The sequence below is a fragment of the Lissotriton helveticus genome, chromosome 5_1 (assembly GCF_964261635.1).
Source record: "Lissotriton helveticus chromosome 5_1, aLisHel1.1, whole genome shotgun sequence".
Taxonomy (NCBI): domain Eukaryota; kingdom Metazoa; phylum Chordata; class Amphibia; order Caudata; family Salamandridae; genus Lissotriton; species Lissotriton helveticus.
This window is the reverse complement of record NC_136065.1, coordinates 970,574,031-970,586,486: the sequence shown is the minus strand read 5'-3', so window position 1 is coordinate 970,586,486 and position 12,456 is coordinate 970,574,031. Positions and strand designations below refer to the sequence as shown.

At 38.7% G+C, this 12,456-nt stretch overlaps 1 protein-coding gene across 1 annotated transcript in view; it reads left to right on the top strand.

The window, feature by feature from the left end:
* Nucleotides 1–12,456, top strand: part of JAKMIP3 (Janus kinase and microtubule interacting protein 3) — a 771,326-nt gene that overhangs the window by 477,994 nt on the left and 280,876 nt on the right. Inside the window, exons 4-5 of the mRNA XM_078643479.1 lie at nucleotides 5,811–6,026; nucleotides 7,537–7,656. Coding sequence (XP_078499605.1) covers nucleotides 5,811–6,026; nucleotides 7,537–7,656 — 336 coding nt within the window. The remainder of the gene's footprint in view (nucleotides 1–5,810; nucleotides 6,027–7,536; nucleotides 7,657–12,456) is intronic.

Sequence of the window (12,456 nt, the reverse complement as noted above, 5' to 3'; positions counted from 1 at the left end):
ATTACTGTCATAAGCAGAACTCAAGAAAGCCCTAGCCTTGGCATTCCTCCATTACTAACATCAGCGGACCTCGAGAAAGCCCTAGCCTTGGCATTCCTCCATTACTAACATCAGCGGACCTCGAGAAAGCCCTAGCCTTGGCATTCCTCCTTTACTATCATGATAACTGGAGTTTAATTATTCATTTGCATTTGTTACATAATTATGGTTACATAATGTGATACCGTTAATTGATTGCAGACTATAGGGAAGGGATAGAATGTTATGTTTAACATACTTTCTGTACTCATCAAATGGTAGAAGGATGAAGATAAGGATACACGTTGTTTATTGCCTGCTACTTGTGAAGAATACATTCACCTTCTGCTTCTTAATTTTTAAATGTGTATGACATACATATCTTAGTTTGCTAAAGACTTACCTACACTATAACTTTAAAGAACCTCGTCAATAACCTGCAGAGTTTAAAAAGTCAGGCTTCTAGACTGTGCTTGAAAATAATGAAGCTGCAGGTGACTTCTAGAATTGCTTCTGGCACATGGGCCCAGAATACCTCCACAATTGGGTCTCCCGTTCCATGCCAACTTACACGTGACGTGCACATTTAATGAACACACAAACCTTCAGATGACTGTAAAACCTTTCAGGTTCTTGGATATGCAGAGCCCAAACATGTGGAATGGATGGAACCCACAACAGATAAATAAATCAAGCTACGTGCTGTTCAGAAATCACCTAAAAATAACTTTTGTGCAAGAACTCGCAACAGTAGTAAGGAGCCCTCTGCAAGGGAATAGTGTCAAAGTACGGTAGACTTGTTGACACTTGCTCCTCGCATACACATGTGCAGCAGAGGCGCTGGGGCATGATAGATGAGAAGCTAGTTACTGCCCACTGTGCTCATCTGGGGCATTGCAGCAGCACAAGCTGGGGTGAACAGATGCAGATTTCAAGCCAGGCGCAGAAAGACAGTTCTTTGCAGACTCATTCTAACATGCCATATTACTATAAAATTATCACACTAACAGGCATTTTCAAACTTTTCATGTTAGTATCAATTATTCTTTAATAAACAGAAAAAACTAGCATATTGGGCAGGTGCTCTACTTTTTAGTAGTCTCATGAGGGTGAAATATGATCAAACATGATTCTTTAGTCACCACCTGCGTGATTTTGAAGCAGTGCTGTGGGTCCTTAGTACAGAGGACTGCACTGTGGAGCTGTAAGCTCTGGGCGGAACAGAGCAATTCTGATAGTATTCTGCACTCTTTCCTGTCACTAGAGGTTGCATTTGACAACTTTCTGTTTCAGTATTTGATTCACTGCAGAAGTAAAGCCCCCACGTGACTCAGAAATGGGTTGCTCCTTTGAGTTTGTGGCGCCAAACCCTGTGAGTACAAGGTATGATGTAGTACTGTAGTGTATACAGGGCCGGATTGGCTACCGAGCGTTTTGACATGCTACCGAGCTGAGGGCTGATTTCAATGCGGTGGGGGCTGATTTCGTTGATGGGGACCTGCATGTGCTTCAAAATAAACAAAGCAGAACAAATGTTTTTCAGCACACGCAGGTCCCCATCAACGAAATCAGTCCCCAGCTCAGCGGCATGCCAAAACACCCGGTATCCAGTCCGGCCCTGAGCAAATAGCAAGACAGAATTATTACTAACAAGAATGTGCTTTGAGTTAAGCTCATAGCCCAGCTCTGACTTGCAGCAGAGCTGCTCTGCTTAGTCAACTCTGATGTCTATCCTACGTGAGAAGTTGTCTGTTTCTAGGCCTGGGTAGAGTTCGCGGAGTTCTGCAAAGTGACCAAAAAACTAGTCTGTGCTTCGCGGAGTTTGGCAAGTGGTGGGGTCCGTTAGAAAGCTCAGTTCACACTGATTTTGTCAAAGCTGAAAAATCAGCAAGAATGGGGTACACGGAAGCTCTCAGACTAGAGGAAACATAGGCCCTCGTTTACAATATTTTGGCGCACAGCAGCACTGCAAGGCCCCTTGCTGCTCTGCCCTGCGTCAAAAGAAAAGGGCTGAATGCTCCATATCTATGAGATACAGTGCATTTGTGTCCTTTTAAAAATGCTGGTGCAGAAATGGCTGCCATGCAGCAACACAGGCACCCTAGCACCATGGCACAAGGGTGTCTGCGTTGAAATCAGGTTGTTTTGTGCAGAAAGGGACACCTTACTTAACAAAAACAACCCTTAAGCCACCCCACAGCAGGCGCAGGGCTTTGACACATTCCCAGTATTATACTTTGCTGTAAATCTGTGAATGCGTCAAAAACCATGGGCCTTGAGTGGGAACACCCACCACAGCGCACATGGCACGCCCTCCAGAGGCACTTGCAACATATCTACGAGGCCATGAAAAGATACCCAGGGTGGTTTTGGCTTTCCGTGGCCTCGTGGATATGATTGAGAAGCCTGTGCCATTGAAGCATCATTAAAACTGATGCTTCAGCAGCGCAGGCCTCTTGTAAATGAGGCCCTTAGTATACAGCTGAAGAAGCTTAAGGGGCGCAGTTGAAACTGAAGGGTAGGATCCCCCACTGATAGGTCCACACCATCTAGAGGAAGAGAAGCATTGAAAATAAACTATTGATTATTACATTTTTTATTATTGTTTCAAAGTAATATTGGACGATGTTTCTACTTGCTAGTAGGAAATGTGGTCTAGCAGCCAGAGCTGCCAGCATTAGAACTGAATACCGAGGTTCGAGTCCTGGACAAATCACTTAATCTGACATTGTCTTAAAAATAAATAAATAAAACTGACCTTGTGTAATGTAACGTGGTGCTTATGTAAAGTGCCCTTATGTATTTGGGGAAAGTTTGTGATACATTGAACTTTAAAAAAATTGCAAACATATATTTTGATATATCAATTTTCTTTTTGTGAATAAAAAACACAATGTTTGTACTCCAGTAACAAATCCTAAAGCATGATTTATTTTATTTATAGTAATGCATTCTCTTGCCTTAGTGGGTATTTTTTAGTGGATACTCTTCATTTATCTACCCTTGCTGTATCAAGTCTAGGAGGTTGGGCGAGGAGGGTCTTCATCTTCTAAGTGCTCAGCATCTCAAATGATGGGAAAGCCTTTTGGGGGGTCTTTTTGAGAAGTACAACAGGCGATCATTTTGCATAATCTTTGAGGGGTACATGTAGACCTCCTTCACATATATCTGCTCTTCTCTTTTAGTAAATTGAATTGGGTTTTAAATCCATCAAAAACTAAAGAAAACACAAATAAAATACAGTTGAACATTTTTTACCAACAGGTTACATGTGTCTGTACTTTCATGAAATCCCAACCAGTCCCAGTTCATAATGAAACCCATAAAATGGTAGATATATCTCACAGTTTGTCCATTTCCCCCAGCTCTCATTGTGTGTAATACCACAGCAAAGTGTAACAACAAAATCATCGATGCACACTAGACGCTTCATGGTAGTCGATTATTCGGGGGAATCTATCAGTTTAGTGAGCATTGCTTCCCATTCCTCCAAATCCTCTGTCAAACGATTATCCCTCCTTGAGCTCCTCACATGTTGCTCATCTACCACCATCAATTCAAGTAGATCTTTCTTTTCTGGTGTGTGCCCTTGTGGATGCCCAATGGAAATCGATTCTGCACTTATTCAAGATGGTACCAAGAGCTACCATGAACGTCTTAATTTTTTAGGAGCGAATGGAAGGAAAAATACACATCAAGCATTGTGTCATTGAGTGCACCGGTAGGCTGCTGCTGATAGTCTGTAAGTATTCCACCACCAATTCCCAGAATGGTACCACCCGGGGCAGCTCCAAATCATGTGAAAAAAGTGAGCCCTCAGCTTATCGCACCTTGGACACGCTGAGGACCTGCCGGGATACATTTTAGCTAATTTTCTCAGGGGTGAAATCGATCATAAGGAGGAAGTGAAATTGAATACGCTTAAAGTGAACATTAGGGGAAATGGTTTTTCCCACGCCTTCGCCCAGTCTGCATCTGACCGTGCAAAGTCAGAAAAGAAATGAGAAATAAAAACATTTCTCCTGTTAGCGCCTCCTTTGAAGTGGCGTTAACGTTTGGTGCAAAACCCTGTCTACAATTCTTTGTAGATAGGGTTCTGCATCAAAATTCATGGGTGGTTGCTTGGGAACGCCCATGTACCACCCATGTAACGCCCCCTTGGTGCTAAGTGACGCAAAGCAGTGCTTCATTCTGCTTTGCGCTACTTTTAGTACTAAGAGGAAGGGGTCCCAGTGTGAACCACAAGGAATAAACACAAATCATAAAATAATCATTCACAAAACAATTAATATCCACACTGTTTTAATTCACAACGGGATAGAGTGTATTCAATACACATGCAAATTATCATGAAATATACGGCGGTTGCAAGGTGCCCAGGAGGGGGAGGGGCACCACATGGTGCCTGCCAGGTAGTGCATGGCAATGCTGTGCACAGTCCTTTTACGTTGCGAGTGGGTCTGCAGCCAGAAGATCCACCCGCAATGTAAAAGGCCCAGAATGCGCCCGCGAGTGTGGCGGGCGCATCCTAATACACATCGCGGGACCGCCGCAACTTCACATTCATTATGCAGTGAAGATACAAAGAGATGCCAGCCCACCCCATCCTAAAAATACTAGACGGGACATCTTGCTGATTAGAGTTCCCATTTTTCGTTACCAAATGTTGTTTAAAGTTTAATTTCTGTTGTAACTCCCTGATAAGAGAATATGCCAGTGGGACAATTTGACTCAGGGAATCGTTTTCATGACTGCAGAGCATAAGTAAATGACATATATGGGGTTGCCTAGAGATTTTGAATTTCTATTGCTAATCTTAGACTCTCAAATAATACAATGTTAATGATTCATGTTGATTCAGACAGGCATTGCACTAGTTTATTTGCATGTACAGTTGACTAGTGGTACCAATACCTACCGTGTATCAGTTATGATTCTCGTGAATATCACTTGATCTGATATGTTTATACTTGGGTTGTGTTGACATATGAACTCAGAGCTGTAAATAAACTTAGCTAATCATAAACCTTTCTAATTCCACTTACATTGATGAATCCTTAGACTGTTAGTGGGAATCCCTTATCATCTAAAACTGAGTGAATGGTAAAGAGGTCTCTTATTCTCACTAGCTTCCCTCTTACACGATCATTTAAATGATTCAGGAAATGTACTCAGTATATTCTAGATGTTGAGTCAAAAACCTGTAGGGCAGAATCCTGTCTGGGTGGGTTAATTTCCATATGTTTATTATTGTCTTTGAGTTATCTATTACCATGTTATGTAAGACCATCATATCCATAAAACTGCATCACAAAGAGAGGTTGAAAGGAAGTTTTTTTGGGAAATAAAATATTTATTGTTTTTCTATACAAAATGAGGTTGCCAATGTTAGCGAGATTGGCTGGAAAATTAAGGTAGTGGACCATGGTTTTCTGTTGTCATTTCGCTTTGCTTTAACCTACATCACACTCAACCCTGAAGCCATGTTTTGTTACAACATTGCAGGTACATTGTGACAATGCTCTTGTCTTGTATAGTTTTGTGAAAAAAACATTTTCACTGCATTTCTGCTTTAAGAAAGACAACATGCAAGCTTGACAATTAGTTTTGAAGAGCACAGTTGTTGCTTCATTTACAGGTGCAAAATCTTAGTATTCATGCATTTTAAGAGCTGTTCTTCCAAGTAAAATGATTGTGAATCTGTTGTCTCGTCTAGATGCTTCAGCTTCAATAGAACCTCAGACTTGTGTACAAATGCATGCCTGTGTGACTGTGTTTTGTTCTCCTTATAGATGGAGGAGATCAAATTAAAAGACAGAACAGTCTACGTGCTGGAAAGAGAGTTAGGGGTGCAAGCCGGGCATGCTCAAAGACTTCAGCTCCAAAAGGAAGCTTTAGATGAACAGCTTTCCCAGGTCAAAGAATCTGAGCGGCATCTGAGTAGCCCCAAACGGGAACTTCCCTTTGCAAGTGGTGCAGGAGACACTTCAGATCACTCAGGAAGCCCTGTAAGCACTTTCACCTGGTATTCAACTTAAAAACCACAAACGTTTGATGAGTGTGCAAGCAGGAGCTTTCCCTGAGCAGAATCTGGAAAATGGCACACATGCCTTTGGTTGCATATCAACCATACTGATTGTTATTTTCAAATTTACCAATACAAAGCGTTGGCTTGTTTTGTTTTGATGGTAGGGTGAAAACTGCATAATATTAAAACACTACTATTGTTTTATTTCGCTTTGGCAAAGACTCTCTGCTTACAAATCTTAAGACGTTTTATAAACAGAAGTTGATGTGTATGCTCTAGGGTCCAAATGATAATGGCAATTAAAAAAGTGTATTTGTGAACATCTAATAAAGTACTTTTCGAGTGCAATGAAGTGGTCAAGCACCATTATTGCACATTAGCGGAGTACTGCTTGAACTTGTTTTTTTACTTCACATTGTATATGCTAAGTGCTTTCAATATATTGATCTAAGTGCTTCTGATTGATTTAAGTTGAAATACTTTTGCCATAGTAGTCTTCAATACTCTATAATGTTAAATCCCAAATCTGTTGGAAATTCAGTTTTTTTAATATAAAACTGACATTAAATTTTGTCAGATTTTTACCTTATTTTTAACTTTTTTGTTCATTTGGTTCCATCAAGATTGCCTTTGAAGAGGGGCTTGAATGTGTTTTATTTTTGCCTTAGAGATTAATACACTGTGCACACTTTAAAAGAAGCCTCTCCTGCACCTTTTGATTGTGGAATCCCAAAAATGTCTTGATAGCTATAGGATCAAAATTATTAATTTGTTTTGTAGTTTGAAATTTCTTCTAGAAGAAACTATAAAGATAAGCTAGTGTAGTCAATATTTATAAGAAAACATTCTTAATTGAAAATGACGTCCTTTGAGTGAAGAGTTAAAGTGATTTTTATTACTGTGCACTTTATCTCAGGATAAAGTTTAACAAAATCTAAAGGGATTTTCCACAACAAAGCACTTAGTATGAAGGTACATATTTTAAACACTCAATTCAATGGTAGCATCTTTCAGCTGGAACATTGTTTTGTTTGACTACTTTACTACAATTTAGGAGGTATAACATTCATACACTGTTCTGTTAATTTCATACTTAACAGTAGAGCATTTAGAAGATGATCATTTTGTTGCTAAAAGAGAATGACACCCATGTGCATTATTTTGAGTATCACTGCTTTTGAGAAAGTCAAAGCAGAAAGCTACTTACAGATTTACAATGTGAAGTTCTCAGAACAGCTTTGTCCACGCTAAGCTTGCATATTTGAGATGTATGCAATCCAGTTCTATTTTACATTGAATTTATTCGTTAAGTTTGTTCCATCCCATCTCTTGGTTATATCATCCCGTTTGCTGTGTTTTCATTGATTTCAGCTTCCAGAGTCTTCATGTGGGCAAGGGTTTTCTTAATATTAGGGGTGCTTTTCTGATGCATGACTGTTGTGTTTGAATATTTCTGATGTACAGTTATTTGCAGTTAATTTTTGTTTTAGGAACAGCAGTTAGATGAAAAAGATGCACGTCGCTTCCAACTAAAAATTGCTGAACTGAGTGCAATCATCAGAAAACTGGAAGATCGCAATGCCCTGCTCTCTGAGGAAAGGAACGAGCTTGTAAGTGCAGAAACTTAAATGATCAATGTTTATTTTAGAATAAAAGCTTTTCAAAAATTATATTAGTTAAATATTTGATTTGTGTGCATTTTTAATGACTACCACCTGCCTTTAGCAGAATACAAAAATTAAATATTCAGCGAGATAAAGGGAATAATTTGCAATGGGAATTCTCAGATCCATGGTTCATTACTCCTGTAGCAAGGAGTAACTTGCACTAGTGTAAGGCACACTGCATTTAGAAAAGAGTACTGGCATAAGATATTGAAATAAAAGTACATACCTTGCTTATGTATATGTAAATTATGCGCACTCACATTTTCTCTTAGGTTTCATTAGATTGTCAGATGCTTGCTGCACATCTATTCAACTGTAACTGTTTCAATGTTTATGAACTATTTGAAAGTGCTGTTCCCCTTCTAACCTGACCACTTCAGTTACAACTGAGAGATCATGACAATACGTCATCAGAAATGTGGAAAGAAGAAGCAATCCCTCTAGTTTTCACTCAGGGGATTAGAGGAAGAATGGAGAAAAATTAGTTTAAGTTAGAACAGAAGATGAGTGCAAAATATCCTAGGTTTTCTAAAGAAGCAACTGTTACTTGGTAACAGATGCAACCATGGCTTTTAAGTAAGTCCAATGAATCTAAGACTTTTCCTTATGGAAGTGGCAAGTTATGTCTATTTAGCAAAGGATGTTTCCTTAATACTTTCCTTAAGGAGGTGTAACTTAAGAACAGACAAGGAAAAAAAATGTATGAGAGTTAAAGCAGGTGTAACGTAAGAACAGACGAAGCAAAAACATGGGGACATGTAATTATATAATATGAACTCCGTGGAAATACGTTTTTTAAAATTTCATGCAATTCACCATGGGCAACTTGCACTTTTGTTTACATAATTGCCATATCTTATATTTTTTTCTGCTTATATATATGTCCATATACATTACATAATTTGCCTAATTCCTGAGTTTCAAACTGACAAACATTTTTTATTTTGGAAGCGAAATGTATTCCGGTATCATTCCTCGATATGCTTCACTTTGGGTTTATCACTTTTTTCTTGAAAATCATTAGTTAACTCCAATGCCCAGGTCCTGTTCATATGGCTGGAATACACTTTGAGGTGTTTTAAAGAACCTAGGTGTTAAACATGTGAGTTGTAGTCACAGATGTTCAAAATAAACATCGTAGTTAACTCAGCCATTGAGGTTCTCAAAGATTTCTTAGTCACCACCTCAGATGTGGATACCCTGGAGAAAAGTACTTTTGTGCATGGAGCTCAATCTATGAATCATTGAAAAAATCAAGAACCATCTTTGGTGAAAGAGTAAGTATATAGTTGCATATTTTTATAAATTCTAAATTCTGTTACTGTTATTGGGAAGATACTATTCACTTGTTACAATTATATTGAAACTAATACTTCTGGAAATGTCTTGAGCGAATAATGCTTTATTGTAATGTTGGAACTAAATGCATGATGTTGAACCATCATTTTAGGAATCTTCGTTGTAATGATATCATCTGCATTATCTTCTCTTTCAAAGTTGGTGCACTCTAAAACATGCTTACATAAAGTTCCCTATCGTGATCTCAAATTATGTTTTGTTCACTGTATGAAGCATCTGTCCCTGAAATACATTGCTAAGTTATTAATGTTCAGAAACATCCAAAATACCATTAAACTCTACATTCTCCATGCATTCAGCTGTTTTGCTGTGATAGTTTAACTCACCATTTGCTTTTGAGAAGAGGGTAGCATAGAAAAAGCATAGCATAGAAAGGAGCAGATGATTTGAATGTAAGTTTTCTCAGGGAAAATAACTTTGATTGTCTACTCTATTTACACATTTCACCCTTAAGATCATCTGTTAGATGTGTCAAGTTGCACGAAAATACTCGTCTAGCCTTGGATTTATTCTGGAGGAAGGATCACGTATACTGTATAGAAATGTACTTTAGTCTTTCTAAGACATTATCTCTGGAGAAAATTTATGAGAGTTTCAACAACCAACGTTTACGGTTAGATTTTGTGATCTAAATTGTTGTCTGCTGAGATATTTGAAAGTGCCCAATTAAGAAGTATGGTCCTTCTGTCTCATTTCTCCAGAATGAAAGTAAGTCAAACGGTATGTTATAACCTGGAAATGCCTTTTATTGGGAGTCACATGTATATATAAAAACAAAAAGATACATTTAAAAAATAAGGAAAGCATTCAGGGTCATAATGTTATTGCAAAAGTGTAAGATCCTAATGGTTTATTAATTATCTTAAGTAATGTTAATTGGTGAAAATAGGGCTGTAAACAGTGCTGATGTCCTGAGTGAAAGAAGAGTGAAAACAGATTCCAATAATTTTCATGAAGTCATTACTCAATTTCGTAAAAATCCACAAACAAGGAATTTTGTTTAACTGTTTGTGATGAGAACAGTTGACATTGTCAAAGTTGGTTCATAGACATCCTCCTTTAACTCTTGAAAGCAGTATTTTATGGAGGAAATGGGTCACAATGCCATGGACCTAGGTGAAAATGCCATCCATGCCTGTGAAGCAAAGGTGCTAGAAACTGAAAATAAACATTTAATAAAAGATGAAGAAAGCCTGCATCTTGTGAGGTTTTGAGGAACTAGGAGGGACGTATATTTGAAAAGGAGAATATTCTGCATGTTGCTCTTTGATAGCTAGCAGTGATTCTTAGCAAATGCTTATTGCCTTAGGTATTAGAGGAACGTTAGATGGTCACAGAATCAAAAGTCACTAACAACTCTAAAGTATTACTGTCCTGAAAATGCATTGATCAACACCCACCAACTGACATCAAGCACAGGTGTTAACATGGACTCTGTGCTCATATTAGGGCAAATCCAAACTGCAAATACTATGGTCCAGATTAACTATTATTTGACATGAAGCAGCACCCAAAGTTGATGCACTACCTTGCTTCAATTGGAAAGCAAACCAGTGCACAATGTCTACTAAGTTATGGTCCATTTTTTTCTCTTCCCCAGCACTGGTGTTGTGTCATAGTGCAAGGGTGGGTTCATTCTCTAAATCATATATTTTGTAATGGAAAGGGAGCATTCCAGTTATAAGCTATCCTTTCAGACCATTCCCTCTTTGTATGTGTGCTGCACAATGCAGCACACATGCACTATTCGAAAATATGGAGAAATAGAAACAATTCTCCTTGTTATGCCTGCTTCGAGGAGGCATTATGTTTTTGCACAAATCCCTGTCAAGGGATGCCCTTAGATAAGGCTTTGATCGCAACCCATGGGTGGTTGCATGGAAACCCTCATTTCCCACCTATGAGATGGTCCCTTGATGCAAAGTAGAGCAAAATAGCGCAGAGCGCAACTGTGTGTTACTTTGGGGAGCTGATATTGTTGTATTGTAAATTCCACCCCAACATTTTGCGTTGGAATTGCGTCAGTTAAGTGATGCAAACCCAGCGCAAACTGGTAGTAACTCTGGGACTGAGGCTTAGGAGGTGACATTCAGCAGCAATTGCTGTGCTGATTTAACTGGATGAAGACTGTTAAATAATTGACTGGATACAGGCCTTTCAAATAAAGTCTGTTTAAAACTAGATGTACCATTCTCAAGACAAAGCCTCTTTTATTAAGTAGTTTACGTTTGAGCTACATTGTGCGTTTTCTTTACCAGCCAGGCAATGTACTGTTTCCCAGTGCGGTCCTGTGTGTCTGAAGTGGTTATTTTCTTGGCCAAATATGTTGGGTCATTGTTTTTTAAAAAATATCTTCCAGGTGATTCATATAGTTTTGAATATGATGCAGGCCTACAGAAGTAGCAAATCCAATTCCTTTGGTGTTCAGGTGGCAAGGGCAACTTTTTTCAAGCCCTTGTTAAGGCATTCCACTAAAATACGATGACTTAAAAAAAAGCAACAGAATGGTGTCGGATAGACTATTGCAAGCAGCATAGCTGCTGTATATTTCGTGTGTAAGAAAATCAAAACTTGCCCTGTTATTCTCATATCACATCAGAAAGAAGGGCTTGATTTGTATCTGTCCTCTAGTTGGTAAGAGCTATGAGGATTTTTTGAATTCAGTTTGGCTTTCTAGAAGGAGAATTGTCTTTCTAGCTGTGTGCATTTTAGTTTATCATTTTACGACTATAAGATGATTTGTTATTGGTGTGATTTGGCTTATGATACTCTGTTGCTTTGGTAGGAACATTGATGCCTAAGGGAGGATAGAGGTTTTTGTTTTTAGAAAAAAGGTAAGAGACAACGGAAGATTTTGAGATGCTGACACACCTTCTAAACTGACTGTCTGCAGCGGACTGTCTGCAGCGATTCATGCTTCAGCTGAGATCAGCCTTCAACTATGAGTAGGGTGCTTTGTCTGTGATACCCTTGTGGCAGTTGGAGATAAACAATATTTCACATTGATGCCAATTCCTCAAAGACAAGGCCCAGTTAATGGTTTAGAGGTCTCGAGTCAATCTAGTTCAGATGAAGGAAAACGAGGCCCAGGATAGGTACCCAATACCTTTCACTTTCAGAACATTTTAAATTGATTCGGAGCAGAAAGAGATACTCAGTGACATTAGTTGAATGAACTGGATGGATATCAAATAGGGCAAAACACAAAAATCTAGATCTCAAAATCTGCAGTGTTCCTGATATAAGAGGAGTTATGAGACATACATTATGCTACGTAGTACAGAAACAGTGTAAACTAGATTACATGAAACCAATTTGCCTGCCAATATTCAGTGGCTTTTAGTCTTTCACGGTTCTTTCAACTGGTCTTTTTTCAGATACATG